Source organism: Aquila chrysaetos, chromosome 2 (genome assembly GCF_900496995.4).
Source record: "Aquila chrysaetos chrysaetos chromosome 2, bAquChr1.4, whole genome shotgun sequence".
Lineage (NCBI taxonomy): Eukaryota > Metazoa > Chordata > Aves > Accipitriformes > Accipitridae > Aquila > Aquila chrysaetos.
The window spans coordinates 12,930,264-12,949,279 of NC_044005.1; the positions used below are offsets into that span (position 1 = coordinate 12,930,264).

General features: G+C 36.5%; 1 protein-coding gene across 18 annotated transcripts in view; it reads right to left on the reverse strand.

The window, feature by feature from the left end:
• The window catches only part of TRAF3 (TNF receptor associated factor 3), a 74,730-nt gene that overhangs the window by 12,736 nt on the left and 42,978 nt on the right, over positions 1–19,016 (reverse strand). For 14 of the 18 annotated variants that reach the window (XM_030040229.2, XM_030040200.2, XM_030040210.2 and 11 more), the window contains 6 exons: positions 16,730–16,834; positions 15,651–15,818; positions 10,921–11,001; positions 8,166–8,240; positions 6,273–6,365; positions 1,623–1,763 (listed from right to left, as the gene is read on the reverse strand). In XM_030040229.2, coding sequence (XP_029896089.1) covers positions 1,623–1,763; positions 6,273–6,365; positions 8,166–8,240; positions 10,921–11,001; positions 15,651–15,818; positions 16,730–16,834 — 663 coding nt within the window. The remainder of the gene's footprint in view (positions 1–1,622; positions 1,764–6,272; positions 6,366–8,165; positions 8,241–10,920; positions 11,002–15,650; positions 15,819–16,729; positions 16,835–19,016) is intronic. The other 4 variants (XM_041129193.1, XM_041129195.1, XM_041129197.1 and 1 more) reach the window with 4 other exon arrangements.

Genomic DNA, 19,016 nt, shown 5'->3' on the forward strand with positions numbered 1-19,016 from the left:
AGGCTGAAATAGCTGTAAGACACAGTTTGGCTTAAACTAACTAAACTAAAACAGCTGGTGAGAAGAAGTAAGGGGGGGGGGGGGGGGGGTGTGTGGTACAAAACACATCCTCTCCAGTACTTACTACCACCAAAAAGCCAGCTGTTGGAATCTGCCAACCATATTGTTTTGTGGTTTGTTTTTTTCTTCTAAACATAAACCGTTTGAAAATTGATTTTGCTAACACTTACAGCTTGAAGAAATCAAAGATATTGCATCTGTCATCAAGACAATTATGAAAAACTCTGCTCTACATTTTTTCCATTTCCCCTCTCATCACTGGTTATTGAGATAGCATGTGTAAAAACCCCAGGCTTACAAATTAACTTACCTCCTGGTAGATTCAATCAGCAATATCAATACACACAAGGATTAGCTTCCCAGTGTCAGAATGCAGTATTGTAAGCATGCAGCCATATCCCAGACTATCATCAGACCAAATAACAATGAGTAAGGCAGGCTAAACTGGTTACTAAGCGGGCAGAACATGGAAAGAAGTAAGTGCTATACGGAGAAACGTTGCTGTTGCCAAACTTAAAGGTTTCCTTATAAACCAACATTGAGGGTCTCAAGGCTCTGAGCTCTTGAATGGGCCACCGTTCAAATTGTAGCCATACTCTGGATACGTTATATCTGGCTTGAGTATCAACATTTGCAGTTTAGTATGTGAAGTGAATAGTAAGTGAAAACGATATTTTTATTTACATTCCTTTAAGCTGGATGCTGAAACAGGTATCTGATATTCTAGCAGCAGACATGCTGAAATAACATGTAAACAATACCTTCACAATAGCTGCTAAGTATCTCCTAAGGTTTCCCTAATTGTGGTTAGTATCACGCAAGCTAACACAAATTCCCAGCATCCACATGCCAAGTCAGCTCTGAATGCAAAGCAAAGAATTTCAGCTTGGGCTCAGCACCATGCTAGAGCATTCAGAGGATTTCTAGTTTGACACTGGCTTGTGGCCAGGTGACTCAGACCACAGAATAAGAAACTCAGACCTACTGGCAAAGGAATAATTAGATACATTTTCCTCAGAAGAAGGACAACAGAAACATGGATTTTAAAACGTGTATTCAAATGCATTGTACTACGTTTGGATTAATTCCACACCAGACTGATCTCACTCATGATCAGTATTTTTTAAAATACCAGCAAGTAGAAAAGAAATATAGATTATACATATGACAGTTTTAAGGTGCTAATCTTGTCCTCCAGTTTGACAGTAGTTCCTCAAGCAGTTATTTTTTGCAGAGAAGAAAAAATAATTACGATTATTCTTCAGATAAGATTTGTAATTTTATTTTCAATCTTTTCCCTTTTTAAACAGGGGATTTTGTTTTAACATAGGCTAGGCAACTGCAGTGTTATAGTGAAGTATCTTACTCCAACAAACACAACAAACCAGCTACTGACCAGAAGGGAAAAAAAAAAAAAAAAAAAAAGAATCAGAATAGCTTTATAATAAGGTAAACTCTCTCCCCCCCCTTTTTAATTAGAACACCTCACTTCACAAGTGTAAAGGCACAGAACAGAAGCTACTACCATTTCTGCTTTAATGGGGAGATTCTAAATTTCTTACCTGTAAATGAAGTATTTTAGATTCATTATTCCGCAGCATTTCCTTCTGTCTTTCAATTTCTATTTCAAAGCTACAAATCTGATTATGTAAAGTTTGTATACTCTTGTTCTTTTCCAAACTTTCATTCTGGAGCAAGGCCACCTGGAAAAAATTCTACAATTACTCCTGCCAAAGTTTATTAGAAATACCTATATAACTTTGTTAGTTTTAAACTATCTTAAAACACATGAAAGGGATGAGATCCTAGTAAAATCTCTCTCCATATCTTGCAAATATATAAATAAACCCAACCTTTTGATAGCTACTTTTGCACTTCCACAGCATGGTATTGGTACAACTTTGGCTAATGAAAGTGCAGATGGGATACACAAACAGCAAAAGAACTTGTGTCTATGCATAATCTTTTCTTTATTCAGTTTGTTATTTAATGGCTTGGTTTCCTGGTTTCCACTAACTGACTTGGGAGTTGCTTGGAGTTTGGAAGAAACAACCTATTTAGCTCTAGATCAGTGTTAAGAACTCAAGCGCTGCACACAAGGGATACCAGAGAGAAGACGAGCAGCTGAAAAGCTAGTCGGGAAAGCGAACATTAGTCTTCCTCACCTACTCCAATCTATCCTGATCTATAGCAAATTTAAGGAAAAACATCATCTGCATGGAATTGGCTTGGCTTCACAGAATGTGATGGTGATGAAAACTCCTGAAATGAGCGAATACAGAAGGGATCCATGCATTTGAAGGAAAATCCAATGGTGCCTACTAGTAGAAAAGACTAAAGAGCTACAGGCTGTGGATTATATTCTCTCTCTGTATTGACATTTTATGAATTCATTCATTAGTGACTCATTCTGATTTTAAAACATGAGCCTTGTTAGAAGAAGATCATATAATATATCTCCTTGGGGATGAAAGTAATACAGTAAATATTCTCCATCACACTATTTTGTGCTCTGTTCATTAATGTGGTTTGGTGAAGGGGGTTCCTTTGTGGTGGTGGGTTGCTTTTTTTTTTTTTTTAAATCTCATTTTTCCCCAGGCAAGATTATTCAGTGGCAAAAGCGTAGAAAACAAACACTTGACACAAAATGAAGTTTGGACATGCCCTGACTAGTTCCACAGATAGATCTTTATATGGATAAGAAGCAGCACCATTTTTGACCCAGGAAAATCTTGATAAACGTTCCACATTAAGACCAATTACTTGGATGCTTCATGTTTCCAGAAAAATCTACACCACCACACTCAATACAGATGCTAGCTTGAAGTCAAGCCATTTTTACCTCTGATGTGGGTACCACTGTAGAATTCCACCACCTTAACTGCCCTCTAATCAGACATAGTAGAATCACTTACGTGTCACTGCATTCCTAGACTGAAGAAGCTAGCCTGTTTAAAAAGGTAAATAATTTCAATCTCTATACTAGCATACACTAGACAAAGGACTGCCAAAGTCCACAGGCATTCAGCAGGTCTGTCAGACAGGGGCCCAGAAATATAGATACCATAATATATGTGTGTATCTACTTTCAAATACAGCATAGCATGTGTGCATATACACACATACATTAGTTCCATGTTTTATATATGGAAAAACTGGCAGAGGAGGCTCCACAGAAATGAGACAAAGCTAATTTTGCCAGTGCAGAGAGAGAAACAATCTCAAGGCTGAAGGAATGCATGCCTAGGTACTAGAGAAAATTTTCAAGAACAAGTTTAAATTTAAACTAGTATCCCTGCCTCCCACATATTTCAGATCTGCTGGGTAGCCACTTTAATTTTTTGCGTCCTCCTTTTCCTTAATGAATCAGAGTTCTTTAGTTAATTGTGATCTTTACATTCCCCTTTTCTCATTGTTTCCTTCCCCAGGCCTCCCAATCATAAGGCAGTTACACTCTGTGTCACTAGCATTACATTTCCATTTTTGTACAAGCTATAAAACGTGGGCCTGTCTTGTACTGAGATTTTCCACACAGTTTTACAGAACACAAGAAAAACAGAATTATGTCCTGAAGACCTTAATCACACAAAACTGTCATTGCTAAGGCAGTAAATGTAGTTTGGTGGTAATTTGTAAATAAGGAATCTTTAACACTAAACATAGTTTCCTAATTGCATTTGGCATAAGTCTTTTTAACTTCAGTTAAAAAACAGTGTAAAGGAAACACAGCATCTATTTACAAACTGCATCAATCAGCTTCCTTTACTTCCTTGTCATATTTGAAATATTCCTGGGATAAGCATGCTCTTATTTGGCAGTTTTTCAAATTAACCTATTGCTTATTATTGCTTACTAAAGAAGAATGGAAGAAACCTTATGCCACAAAGAACTGGATTAAAACAGGTCCCATATGTAAGTCACATATTAAAAAACAGTTTATACCAGATTTCTTTAAGAATGTGACGAAGCCACAAAATTATGTTTAACTCATTATTTCCAACATCACAAAACCCGTGGGAGTTCAGTCTGCAAGTCTGTCCCATCACAGAGTGAACAAAACACTGAATTTTAATTTGCCCCACAAAGTTTTGATTCAAGATTTTACATCTGACGTTCTCTTACTACTCTTTGCCAGCAGCACCACCATTCAAATACCAAACTCATAACTTAGCGCAATCTTTGCGGCTCTGAAGACTTTCAGTCTGCATACTCCACAAGCACTGTTAAAGAACGTGGTGACTGGAAGAAAGCAACTTCTCCTTTCCCCGCCATACATATCACAGCGAGTACCCCAAATGAAATCTTGGCCCTACAGAAACCAACAAGACTTCCACTGACTTCAGCAGGGCCAAGATTTCTATGATATTCATCAGCTAAGTTAACTTTGCACTGTTGTTCTTCAGTGTATCGATTAATTTTTTCTCAAAGAAGAGAACAACAATGAAGTTACAAATCATTTTGTTAGCCTTCTCTAGAATAAAGTCACTGACATATGATATGTGGTTAGCTATTCTGGTAACTTGGCACGGTCTTGGGATTTCCAGTGATTCAACTCTTTATTATGAATAGGAAGAAGTCTACAAAGCAGGAAGTGAAAAGGGAGGGGGGAAAAAAAAAAAAAAAAAAAAAAAAAGACAAACAATGATAAGCAGTTATGTCCTAAATGAAAGTTAAAACAAAAATTGAACATAAAAGAGTAGTAAAGTGTATATTCCCTTAGCTCTGTAAGAGACAAACATAGAACTGCTGGGTATTTTTTAAATGACAAAGCACCTCTCAGGACACTGACAAAAGGCAGAACGTGATCTATTTGGGAAGTCACAGGGAACATGTTTTTTCCCTATGATGTAAATAAATTCTATAGGTTTAATCAGACTAAATTAAAAAAAACTAAGGATATGAATTTGTATCCATTAAAACTGTAAAATGTACAGTACCTACATTAACAGAGACATTAAAGTGCAAAAGCAAACTTACGTATTGTAATTGATCATCAGACTAAGGCCTACACGTGTAGTAAAAATTCTATCTAAAAAAACTACACTAGAGCTCTCCCATGTTCAGTGGTTTCCTTATGAGGCTTGAAGTTCAAAAACAAGCAGTCCAGGGACAAATGTGCTGGGGACAAAATAATATTTTGCTGTTCCTGTTAACTTCTGCTTTAAAACTATACTTTCTGGCGGCTGCAGGACCTTGCTGGAAACCCATGCATGAGAGATCACTGTAGGCCAAGAAGGGAATATGCTTTCTAGACAGAGTTCACTAAACTCAAGCTAGCAATCTGCTGTGAGATGACAGAAGTCACAAGCCACACATATCATAACTACCGCTGAGCTTACACTGGCATCGTTACTCTTATTTAACTCATTCTAGAAAAATCTGAAGGGGCTCCTGACTCTTCTGCCTGCATTTGTAGAACAGTTTGGTAATTCTGGGATTCCCCCCCACCCCCGCCCCAAAAAAGAAGCAGCATTATTTTAATGGCTATGTAAAACTTTTTGAAAAAGATTTAAGAAAACAGTGATTTGATCTGAAGTTTTGTATTTTTAAATCAAAGCCTTAAATTTTATTTGTGGAACAGATGGTTAAGTCATTCAAATGATTCACAAGATCGTAGCTGATACAGATACAATTTCCAGCAAATCCCAAATCCCAAACAATCTAAAACCAGGAGTCCCAAGGAAGCACTGCAACATGAACTTCATGCACTAAAGCAGAAATCATCATGCCTGTGAGTTACAATATGTTTAATTTAATTAACCTTTGCAGGTTGTTAAGTTTGGAGAGCAAGAACAAAAATAAATAAATAACCAGTTTATTACGTGGTATTTCTAATAATGTTATCTCTGAAAAATACTGAGGTAGCAAAAACACAGCTCATAGTGCTGCCACAGCTTTCTGAACCCTCCCTTTTGTAAGAAGGCAGCTCAGAGAGGAAATTTAATAGTGGACTGTTTATCTATGTGAAGAAAGTGTTTTAATTAAGTTACCAATGAGGAAAATTGTTCATGGAGTTGCGAAGCCAAGTTTCTCACAGCATTTTATTATAACAAAGGTACCAGATATGCTAAATGGCTCAATTGCTTTTGGAGCCTACTAGTACTTTAGCTGTACTGTTGAACAGCTGTTAAACAGAAAAAAAAGCGCTTCTTCTAGTACTTTTATATGATTTAAAGAAATCAATGAAAATTAGAAGTGAGTAGAAGATATACCTTATTTTCTAGAGCATTGCTCCACTCTTTCAATAAGTTAACATGCTGCACTGCTGAGCTGGCTTCATGTGCTTTAATTTGTTGGTTTGTTCCCTGTGACAACAAAGAATTTATACATTTTAGCCAATTCCACTTCTTTTAAACCTACAAAGAAAGATTATATCAAGACATCGAACCAACACTACATATTTTGGTTCACGGATGCATGTTGCAGAACTGTAGAGAGAAGGGAAATCTACTTGGGAATTTACAAAAGTCAGGAATACATTTAATATAGCAAGTGTTTTATACAACTGCCATATATCTCCATCCAGTGTGCTTGATACGTCAGAGACAATAAAGATGAACAAGATTTACAAAATGAATTGTATTTTAGAGTCTTCTGTGGAGCTTTACACTAAACAAAGCACAATAAAAATCTTGAGTCAAGTAAAACCTAAAATGTCCAATTCCCCAAACTGTAATTTAAAACTTCTGTTGTATTTCATGAACAGCTTCATAAGCACTAAATTTTCCCTCAGTTGATTATTAAAGACAAATATTTAAGATAAATTTATCATCACTGGAAACTGCCAGCTTTATAAACTACTTTGAGAGATATTACAACGCCTAGTTTGTCATCCTAAGATGTTACCATGATTGCTCTATGATATTCAGATATGCTGCCTCTGCACAACCTATAAATGCTGTTACAAATAACCACTATATAAGAAGTTTACAGAACACACATAGATCATATACAGAGTACATAAGATGAAGACCATATTACTTTCTTTGTGTATTGTGTTGCATTACACCTACATCAGTGTTTTGCAATGCAGAGTATATTAGCTTTGATGGTAGATACACTGCAAAGCAACTGAATGGGTTTCAATGATCCTCAAGGTATGTACTCTATATAAAATACTAAAAATATATATGTGGATATATGTACATATATGCACACATATACATACATAAAATGAATGGCAATACATACGACATAACAGTGGGCAGGGTTACAGCACTGATCAGTTCTACCACTAAGAGCATTACTGTTAACACTTAAAATGATGAATGCTCATTATTTAAGAACCTGGAAATACCTGCAGGAAGTAGTTTATTGAGAAGTGTTCTGCTTATGGTTCTTGTCTCTTTAAGTTATCATGGGCTAACAAATGAATCACACTATCTGATAAACTCCATTTTTTCCTGTCAGCAGTTTCTGAAATTTCCTGACTACTTCATTATCTAAGCATCCAAATTCCCCAAGATATATGGTAAGGGAAGCAGAATATTGGAAGAGACTGGAATAATACTACTGAAACTAAACTCCGAGGTTTGGTGCTTTTTAAATTTTTTAAAATATTGCAGGGATTGCCAGGATTAAAATCTAAAACTTTTTTTTTTTTAAATAAATTTCATGCTATGCTTTGATTATACACCTATGTGCACACAGACATATGAATGCACATAAAAATACATGTTTTAAGGGCACTAACCTATGTTTAACCTTAATAAAACTATTAAGACACACAAATGAGAGAAAATATAAACATACTTAGCTCAAGAAAATAAATACTTTCATAGAAACAACTGAAGTTACTAGTCTATTTTCTGAAGAACAAAAGTGACTTTCCTCTTATTCTAGGTTAAAAAGTTCTTCAAATACATATCTTCCTATTTCAACAAGATGTACCTAATAACTGAACTCGCAAACCACTGCAGGAATGTGTGGGCTTTTCATATTGTTTATCTTTAAAATGCAAAACCAAACATCTGCTGCATAATCACTTGGTGCAACTGGATGACTTTCTTAACCAAGATTAGAGAAGTCCAGAACTTTCACGTCAAAGAGTTAGGTTTTATTTGCAGACTTTCATCAATTGGGAAGTATAATTGTTATATACTGACCTGAAAAGTGCAGCCATAACGCTTAAAACTACAGGTACTTGGGGCATTAATACATTCTGACAAATGTGCATTCAACTGCAATAGGAAAAAAATGTGAGTTTTGGCAAAAGACGTTTGCATGATAATGCTCAAAACATAAAGGGCACAGGTTATCAGGTTTGTATTGTGTGCCATTTGCAGAACATACAATACACGTGTGTATATTTTCTCCAGTCTGATCTAAAGTGCAAATACTATATATACACATATGTAAACCACACGCACATGCCAATACAGTATACAGTGTGATACATTTAATATACAGTGAAACTTCTACTAAAGACCATTTCAATAGGCAACCCAATTAAAAAGAACACACTCTACAATTATTTATATGATTTCATTTGACTTTAGTGAATGACTAATCTTCTCCCAACAGGTAATTTTTCACTGGTGTTCTGAGCAAGTCTTAAGATCAGTTTCACTGTAGTAAAGTACATTTTTTCTAATCCTAATTTCATGAGGAACCAATTTTTCAAAACATAACATGCAATTCTCCGTGCCTAAATTTAACAGTTAAATTACACAAAAAAGACTAAACAAGTACTGCATGAAACAGACAGAGTTTTAGAATAGGTACAGTTGAGTAACTTCAAAAAAAATGCAGTACACAGGATTAAAACTGATTAGTAAAATGCCTGCATTTTTCACAGATTGAGATTTATTCCAATATCTTGGATTATTATGAGCACAGACCACTTTTCATTTAAAAATAAACGAATTCACAGAAGCATATACATATATACAGAGAGCAGCCATTGCAGCACAGAGGGCAGCAGCTGGATGCAAACTGCCTAAGAGTTGGAGCAAAGAGCCATTTTTGGAAAGGATAGTGCAACAAACACTCTTCAAAAACAGGATCTGCAGTTTGCATCTCCCACAAAGCAGACAGGAGCTAAAGCCTAGCTCCTCAGCTGGCATCACTCTTTTGGGTTTCAAAATCTCATTTGAAATTCCCACACCATAAGCCCCACGTGACTCAGCTCATCCACCTCCACAGAAAGAAGTGGTGAACCAATTCTCCTTTGAACATGTAGCTCTGGAACAGACAGGACAGTCTTTAAAATCTGATACCGAGATGCAATCGGTCACTCATCTTTGACATACACCTATTACGTTCTATACACTATCTGTAGAAATTCACAGTATAGTTTCAAAAGACATGTGGTTCAGAAAAAAAAATAAGACCAAATAAGAAAGAGACATGGTGTAACAGGCTTTACAAGAATGCCACAATTTCAACTTCTCAAAACTAGAAGCCTGCCAAAGAGTTATGGATTAAACATGAAAAATTGCCTTTTATTCTACAGTAAGATATTCACTTGTACGCTACACAATTGTCTCAAACTGTTAGGCAGGCATTTTCCCATTTTCTGCATTAGAGTCATTGTCCCTAACCATGCAGCTAAGTAATATATACATTTTCACAGTATCAGAAAAAAATTAAGCAACATACAGCAACAGATGATGCAGGGCAAGATGACCATTTAAAGTTCTGTTTCTACCAATGGTTTGAGAACCCAATTCTGACAATATATGTAATGACCCTGGCTTTAATGGGTCAATTCTTATTACCACTCAGATACACCTCTTCTCAAAGTAACTGCTAACATCAAGATTTAAGAATATGCCTAAGAGCTCCAGAACCAGGATCTAAACTCGGAAGTAATCACTGATAGAATTAGCTCAGTATATATATTTTCTCTTTTCTTAGCAGCTCAATTTCTCTTAATAGCTACAGTATCTATCATGTATTTTATATTTCATTATCCTGGGGGAAAAAACTGCCCCTGTGTTTGGCAGGTGCTTTATGTGCCTTGTCACCATGACATGATTAATAATTTACAAGTGTAACTGAAAAACAGTACAAATCCAACTCAGGAAGTAAGTATCAGTGAAAAGAAAAGCTTATCCTCAGACCAGAAACTTAAGTGAGTCTTACGGAGTGCTGAAGACTTAAATAAGCTCTTCCCCATCCTTGGTGAGTAAGTTATTATTTTTAGAAAAAAAATAACACCTATTGACTTTGAGATGCTACTTATATCTTTTAATGTACAAGAACATGGATCTGTTCAAAGACAACAGGTTTTAATTTTTTTTTAATTTGGTCTATATATTACTGCAAGCTTCTAGACATTAAGAGAAATTTTTATGCATTGTTGCATCTGGCTGTTAGAATGTTGTACTCATATTACCCTGTTTCTTACACTAATTCTTTAAGTGTCAGTTATTTTTTCCCAAATTTAACAGATTTAATCATAATTTAAGTTTTTCCATGAAATGATTCTACATGTTTATATGATTTTTCTAGTCTTTACTAACTCTTGCCAGTGTCCACTAAATTTTAATTCTCTCTTTTTATTTTAATATAAGCTAACTACCCCAAGATGCTGCTCTACTGTACTCAAAAATGCTTCAAATGGGGGAAGGGCAGTGGGAGAGCTAGTAAAAATGAAAGCAGGAAAAGCATGCGCTAATCTTGGGCAAGCCGAGTGTAACAACGACATAGAACTAAGAAATTATTTCTTTTTAAATAGTTTTTCAAGAAATCATTTAAAATATTTGAGTGTTATCACACTTAACTGTGTGGTAGAAAAAGCTTTTCTTTAGATCTCACATTTTAATAAGGAAATGGCTTCTGGCAAAATTCTTGCGAGATCTTACTAAAAAAAAAAATATTTAATTTTTCAGCACAACACTGGGCATGACTTCTTACCTCGCTCCTCATGAGTGTTTTAACACTACATTTATGAGGACATGAAACCATGACACACGGGCAGTCTGTATCTTCATGTTTCTACAGAGGAAAAAGCAAACAAACCACAAATTAACTCTTACTCTGAAATTAAAGAGGACTTACCTGCAAAGAAAAGCATCCTACAATAATTTTAAAAAAACACACAAGATTTTTTTTCAATGTTTATCCCACTTGTGCAGAGTTACAGAACTGCAATTGCTCAAACATCAGTTTCTGCTTTCGATAGACGTCTTGATATTCTGAAGCAAAAATATGGGTTTTCTTGTGTTTTCCCACACAGAATAAATCTATTTGCTTCCCATTTTATTGTTTTTACTTAGAGCAATGAAACAATAATAAAATTCAGGTTTTCTTCCCCAAGAATTACTCACAAAAATGGGCATCTTTAAGAGCAAGCAGAACCACCACAGATGTCCTTTTTAGTAAGGGTATACAGTGCATGGAAAAGCTTTTCAGAAATGTACATTGCCCACTCTCAGAGAATCTCTCCTTCCTATGTATGGATATTACCCCTCAAATTATTTTCTAATTTTGATTCCCAAACATCTGATACTAAGTCTCACTGTTATACACCCAAAGTTCAAAGAGATGTTGAAATTTTATCCTGATGCTGGGCAGGCATTTTGATCTGAACCTAGATGATGACAGAAACGTCAGTACAGCTGTCAAACCATATCACCATAGGGAAGGAAGACAATCAGGCCCAAGCTAATTGATTTTACATTTCTTCTCTAGTTTTTCCTCAGCAAAATGAAAAATCTGGAAAAAAAAAATTTCGTTTCATGTCAAATGACGTGTCCCATTCAACTTGAAACAAGCTGTTTCATTTCTGGCACTTAAGAAAAGCAAAGGAAACAAAGGGCTAGATTTATAAGGCTGTTAGAAAAGGAAGAACAAATAGCATGCCCTTTTTGCCCAGTAATGACATCTATTTTTTGAAACAAAACCAAGACTTAAAGGAGAGCCAAGCTCTGAGATGTGAAAGGCCTCAGTTCAGAACTCTGTCATAAATCTGCAAATATTTGAAAACGTGTACCTCCTCACTTTTAAAAACAGATCATCAGGTGTGCTGCTCTGAAGTAAGTCTATCCTGCCATCCTTCTTATTCGTGCTCGTTCACTTGGTGTAGCACATGTAGACAGTCACAGCAACAGAAAGCAAGGAAGCCTAAGCTGCTCCTTAGCCAGAGAGCTGGGACAGCCTCCCAAAATGAGGAGGTGAGGAGGTGGCTTCAGTCCCTCCCCACCAGGACATGGATACCCAACCAGGAGCAATGCTAACAGACTGAGAACACCTCTGTCAGGGTGACTCTGGTACTCTTCTGGTAAGCAATGGCCCATAGGACCACTTCTGCTCAGACTCAAGAACTGGACCTGGCCCCCCCTCATTCTGAACACATATGTAATCATGTTCAAGAGAGACATCACACACTACCGCGCAGCTTTAGGGGCCTACTGCCCTACAAACTTCTTTAATGGTTTACCAACTACAAAACTAGAAAATTAATACTCCCTTCTAACATCCATTCCCTAATTTTAATTCCCTTACTCTCTCCTCTAACTTACCCAAACTATCTGGCAAAGGCTATGACACTGACTCTCAGTTCATGGTAAAAAGGCAACATACAACTTCTTCTCAGCCCTCTCTCCAGTTCTCCTCCTCACTCTGCCTCCCAGGGCCCCCCCCACTGAAACCAAGGGGAGCCTTCCCCGTGACTTCAGGATATACCTGAGTAATCCCACTCCAGTGGCAGAATCCTCTTCCTACTGACCAGCTAAATTCACAGTCGAGCACACAAAACCAAAAGCCAAATGCAGCATAAAACATGGGTGACACCACATGCAGGGCACCTGGCACAGATGAGGGGAAGGCTGGATATTAACACAGCTCCCCAGAGAAGCCAGTGCCACATTACGAACATGCCCGGTCCAGAGCAGCGACAAGGGAGCAAGATGACAACGTCTTGCGTCTTCCCCAGTGGCTGTCCCAGTCAGCTCCGCTGTATTTCAGACTACTGAGCAGAGTCCAGATTGCCTTGGCAGGGTCTGCCTGGGACAGCCTTTTTGTGGCCAGAAAGAGCCTACACACTTAGTGATGCTGTCCTGCCAGATCTGTATCATACTACTACTGCCCAAGTAACAATTTTATAGGAGAAGCACTTCCAAGTAGTTTTGTGGATTATCCACAGAAAAATATAACTCAGAAGCATTTCAGGCTACTAATTTCTGTTCTAACAATGCACCACCTTTATCTACCAGAAGTTATAGAATAGAAAAGGTACCTTTGTGACAAAACCCCCCACTTTTTAGATGGTTTAAACAAAAGAGAAGAAATTAAGAACTTAACTCACCTAGTGACAGTGCAGGCAAGACAAATGCAATCTAAAAAAACGTGTACTAACACTGTTAACTAAAGAGTCTGCCTCCAACAACGGGGATTTCCTACCCCACAGGTCATGGGATTCTATGAAGACATGAACCATATGTACTCCGGTAAAATTATTTTTGTTTCCATTTGCATACCTTTTTTCTCGGTACGCTCCCTCTATCTCCATTTTCAGTTCAAGTCACTGAGGCCTGCTTCAGTCATTATTACATTAGAGAAAATTTTAGGCTACAGAAGCTGGAGATTAACTCAGGCTCTGGGTGACAAAACTCAAATGAGAAGTCAAAAGGAGTCTTTCATTCAAATGTACAGTCTCATTAAGCGTCTGATTCTCATTACCAAAGTACAACAAGGTAACATTTTATCAGGCCACAAGAAATAAAACCATCTGCATTTCTATAATCACTGAACATTTAAAAAATCTAGGCAAAAAAAAAAATTAAAAATAGCAGTCAATTGCTAATCTTCTAATTGCAGAGCTTTCTGCACCCTTAAAGCAGCATGGAAGCAAAACTGTACTGGAACATATAAGCCAATGTAACATGAGAACATGTAACACTGCTTGGAAACGTTCTGATTTACAAATGTAGATTTGTTTAGAACTTTTAAGAGCAGGTGAATAGTGGTACCAACTTTAATACAATCAGAATAGTGACATCTCAACATAAAACTACATTTTAACAAACCTCTTTGGCTCTCTGGATAAGCCAATTCTATTACCTCTTAGAGCAACTCTTAATTCCACCACTTAAGATTTTGGAGAACAATTACTTTATTTACAAATGCTCTTTTCTGTACTTCAGAGTAATATGCCACTCTTGTTTCCAATGTGAATGTCTAAAATTGGTTTCGCTGTGAATTAAAAATCTGACAGACTAAAACTTGTCTCAGCTTCTGAGTATCTTGAAAGCTACTGCTAGTTCAAAGATTTCGTAAATGTTAAATCCATCACCATCTCATAAAAGAGAAAGCTTTTAAACTAAAACAGAGTTCTATATTCCTCAGAACTTACGGATGATTTCAGACTCTCAAAAATTTAACTACATTGCTCCTATAAAAACAAACTGCCTACAAGGAACCTGTGAGCATGTTACTTAGATATGGAAATAGGACATATTTAATACTCACTGATTTTGTCTGTTAAGACACTACACATCTTTTACTGTCACTCTTTGCCTCACATCAATTCCCCACCTAAAGAAAATTCTGGGAGAACAGCATCTATAATCTAACTAAATACAGTTTCACCTCTGTATCAGAATGTGCCGGAATAAACACAGCATAAACTTAATTTTCCCTGTGTATTTTCATGTCTCAGCCACCTTATGCTTGGTAATGCACAATTATTAAAGTACCAGCCCTTGCAAGTATACACTCAAATAATTAGAAGCCCAATCTAAATCAGAACTCAGTGAGATTCTACCTACACCTTTTTGTAACACCACCTCTGAGCAAAGAATGCTTCTCGTCATTGTGAGATTTCACCTAACAATACACAAGAACACGAATGAAAATCAAATTCTCACCACTCTTACTGTACTAAGAAAGTCCAAAATCTGAGACTGTCCAAACTATGGAAACTATGTAAACAGAGTTTTTAAAAAAAAAAAAGTGAAAATTACAGCAAGAGAGATTCAGCATAATACAGTTTAATGCAAAATAACGCTAACACAGTCAAGTTACAATTCTATGTGTAAAGTTAAGCATGACTTTCTCAACCTCTGCTCTATACTTCTATCTTACAACATGCTGCTTATCCGATAACCTACTCATATGCCAGGAACAGCAGTAACTCTGCTTAGGCCTGCCATGTACCATTCCTGGTTATGCCAAGACACAGTTTGCTTTTACACTATTTCCTCCTCTCCTCTCGTAACAGATCACACAGTACTGAAGAAGGATTATACAGAAAGATGCTATTTCTCCAGTCAATTGCTATGCTTATGCTCTTCCTGCACAACATTTAATTGTTATCATGGCAGTTGCATTTATTATATCAATTTAAGCAAAATAAAAAAGCATAGCAAAAATTACTTTAGTATCAGTATTACGCAGTGGATCCGAATTTTTTTTTAAATGCAGTATGTGAACGTCAGAAAAAAGAAAATGTTTCCTAGTCAATGCAGTGACTGGTGTTTTTGCAGAAAAAAAGTGTTTTGAAAGTCACCCTATTTTCTTTTTTGACTTACTAATTCTGGCTGAGAGGCCAAGGCTCTATTGGCAGCTACAGAGAAGCACAAGAGAGTTATTATTTCACACTAATGTACAGAATGTTGTTCTATATACACAAGAAAATACTGCACCTGCAACATAATCATTGGAACTTGGCTTTTACAGTATTTACAGGTTGTCTCCCGGTATTTACAGGTCTTCTCTACGTGGTCTGGCAAATCTTTTCTCAGTATTTTTTCTTTGCAATCAGCACGAGGACACGAGAGCTCTTCAAACTGACAATCAGTTTTCAAATGCATCTGAAAGATCAAAAAAAAAAAAAAAAAAAAAAAGTCAAGCCAACTAAATTTTGTGCATGTCTTCTATACTTTGAAGACATCCCACATTAAGTAACTTCAGAACCAAAGTAAGCAAAGTTATTTTGTGCACTGTATCGTGCAAGAGCAAACACTAACAAATCTACTCAGGAATACATTTCTGACTTTACACTCCCTTTACCTAGACAGGATTTCACTGTATTATAGATGTACATGAGCTACTTTTATACTAAAAGCACTCTAACACAGTCCAAAATTCCACACAGGTTATTTAAACAAAAGGTAAGCATTCTTTTCCAAGGTGTATTATTCCACATAAACACAGAAGCTGCTCTAAATTGTTTAAGTACCTGAGCTTGCTCATTCAAAGCAAGTACCTATACATCTCACTACAAACTGCTGGGTTAGCCATACCTTACAACTGTTATATTATTGGATTACTGCTATGTTATGCCTTCACAAAACAAAGCTATAAGTTATTTTGTACAAGTCTGGAGAAGCCAAAGGTTTAACTCCATGCATAAACCACCACTTATGTGAGAGGATTAAGACTGGTAAATAAAAACAAAAACACACCAAAAAGGAATTCAAATTTCTCACATTTGTAAAGTACACATTAAGATTTTTCCCAATTTTAGTTCACCCTTGTCATTTGCTTCATGCATTTATATTTCTGAGCTTTAGTGTCACACAATTGCATGATTTGTTACTACAATTCCTTATAGCTCATCAAAAAGCTGAGTTTCAAAACAGTTTAACTCTAATCTGATTTATAAATGTCAGAATAACCTCTAGTGTGAGCAAGTCAAGAAATGGACTGGGGCTTTAATTTGTGAGATTTCTTCTCATTCTTTAACTCAAAAGGAAGCTTATGAGTATGTTAGATTACTTACCAGTAATTGACCCAAAGACAGTTGTTCTTTACAGCCCTTGTTTTCATTTCTGCAGTATATTTGAAGGGCAAGTAGTTCTCTCCTGCAACAATTATCTTTAAATACCTGAAAAATAAAAAAATCACTTCATTTTAGAAATTTAAAACCTGTCAAGAATATGCAAGTTCAAATAAAGTAGAAGCCATGCAATTTGGCTACAGCAGTGTCATTTAATTCCAGCTTTATGTGCCAGAAATAAAACCCTACCATTCAGTTTTTCTTGAATGTGCGCATCACTGAGATTCCGCCACTGTGAAGCAGCCCAGTGAGAAAGACTATTTGGACAGATGCTCTACTATTGTTTCACATTTACTATAAATATAATAAAGGGAAAGGTACAAGAAAGGACTAAATTTTTTGCTATTTGCTTGCCAGGCTTGATAGGCCTGCATAAGCTAGAATTCTCTACATCATTTGGCAAGCTGATGCATTAGGCACAATACCATAAAGACAAAAAAGAGTCAAAGCACAGTGGTTCAGAGAGGAAGGATTTCATGGAAGACAGTCCCACAATGACTAGACTGGTTAGTTGGAACACCTACTCGCACTTCAGTGGTAACACATTATTAAAGACATTTTCTAAGGTCTTAGACTGGAGGAGGTTTATTATTTCACAGATAAGCAGGCTTTAACTATCTCTCCATTTTAATGTTTATAAGCATTTTTTGTCTATAATAGAACTGCAAAAAATTAGAAATACACAGCTTGGGGTTTGGACTTTCCACCTTTTATGGGTGATACCCCATAAAAGATAAAGAGACAACACAACCGCACTCTCAAGAAGCCCCATTGCTAAGGGCAGGAACTGGAGATAAGGACTGAAGACCATTACTACTATTTTGAAGACCAAAACAAAGGGCTAAAAACTTCTAGTTATTTTGCAACTGCTTTCATGACCATTAAGAAACACCAAAGAAGCAAGCCCAACTTCTCTGACAAATGGAGTTCTGCTATACTGCAGGCACTGGAGGATTTGTGTAATTACAGAACAGTTCTGCGTGCTAACGTTTCACAACAACAACAGAGAATTATGATCAGATCTGTCCACAGTGACTATGAATCTATCCCCAGTATCAGTGAAGAAGGAAACACTGCAACCATTCTCATCTGACACAGGTCACTGATGCATATGTGAAGTTTAATGAATCAACAAATCTCATTTGAATAATCAATTGCCACTACTGTAGTATTTTTTCCAAAGTAATTCACAGGGTTACTAGGCACAGTTTTGCTGACTGAAGTTAAGGTAAGAAGACAATTTTTAAACAGTTTTTCCAAGACCATCTAATAGCCCTTCAGTGATTTTGGACATCAGCATTCTAAGGGGAGAGAGAAGTTTCCAGTTTCATGAAAATCACTGACTTACTTAGTCTAACATGTATTTACTATACATTGCCCTTCTTGTCTGCCTCCTGTTTTAGAGATATTTGAAGTTTCATAATAAATGTACATATTTATGTATATTGGGAGCTAGAAAGTTAGCGTTAAAAAGACAAATAAAGTAGGCGTCATGATTATTCGTCTGAGCTCCTGGAGAGACCATCCATGTCAAAACTGAATTACGCTGAGCACTGTTCAGAGAACTATTTTGAGTTAAGACGAGGAGAGATTCATGTACCCACTAACTTTTTCTTGAAAATGGTTACTGTAACAAGTATTCATTTAGGCAGGAAAGACTACTAACACAAAGAATTTACTAAACACTTTAGAAAAATCTAATGTAAAAACTGCATAAACCATGTACTAAGTCAAAAAGAATTTTCTCTACCCTCAACCTTTCAAAGGCAATACAAAGTTTTGCTGTGAAAAACAGTGAAGAGGGTATCAGTGAAACATCCATAGAAGAATCATCTGATTCTATTAGTTACTGTAACTCCACACTGTTCTGGTTCCAGTGTGGTTCACAGAACAACACACCGTAAAAACAGATTAGTGAAACAGTAGACACTGATCTGGAGCTAAATCAGGAGTAAGATTTGCCTAGATCTGTCACATCTCTGCATCTACAGGAGATGCAGTATTTCTTATCACCCTCCTGGCTGATGGGAAGACAACTGCAATGTGTTGCTGCAGCTCCCAACTATGAAAACAAGATGTGACACCTGGCTGGACCATTAAGGATGAAGCTGACCTGCTGTTTTCTACCATGTGGTTAACAGTAAAAGTGAGCTGTCCTCCTATATAAAATACAAGGTTTAGGTCTTATAACAAAATTATCTTCCTCAGGTAGCTTGTTAGGCTTATGACA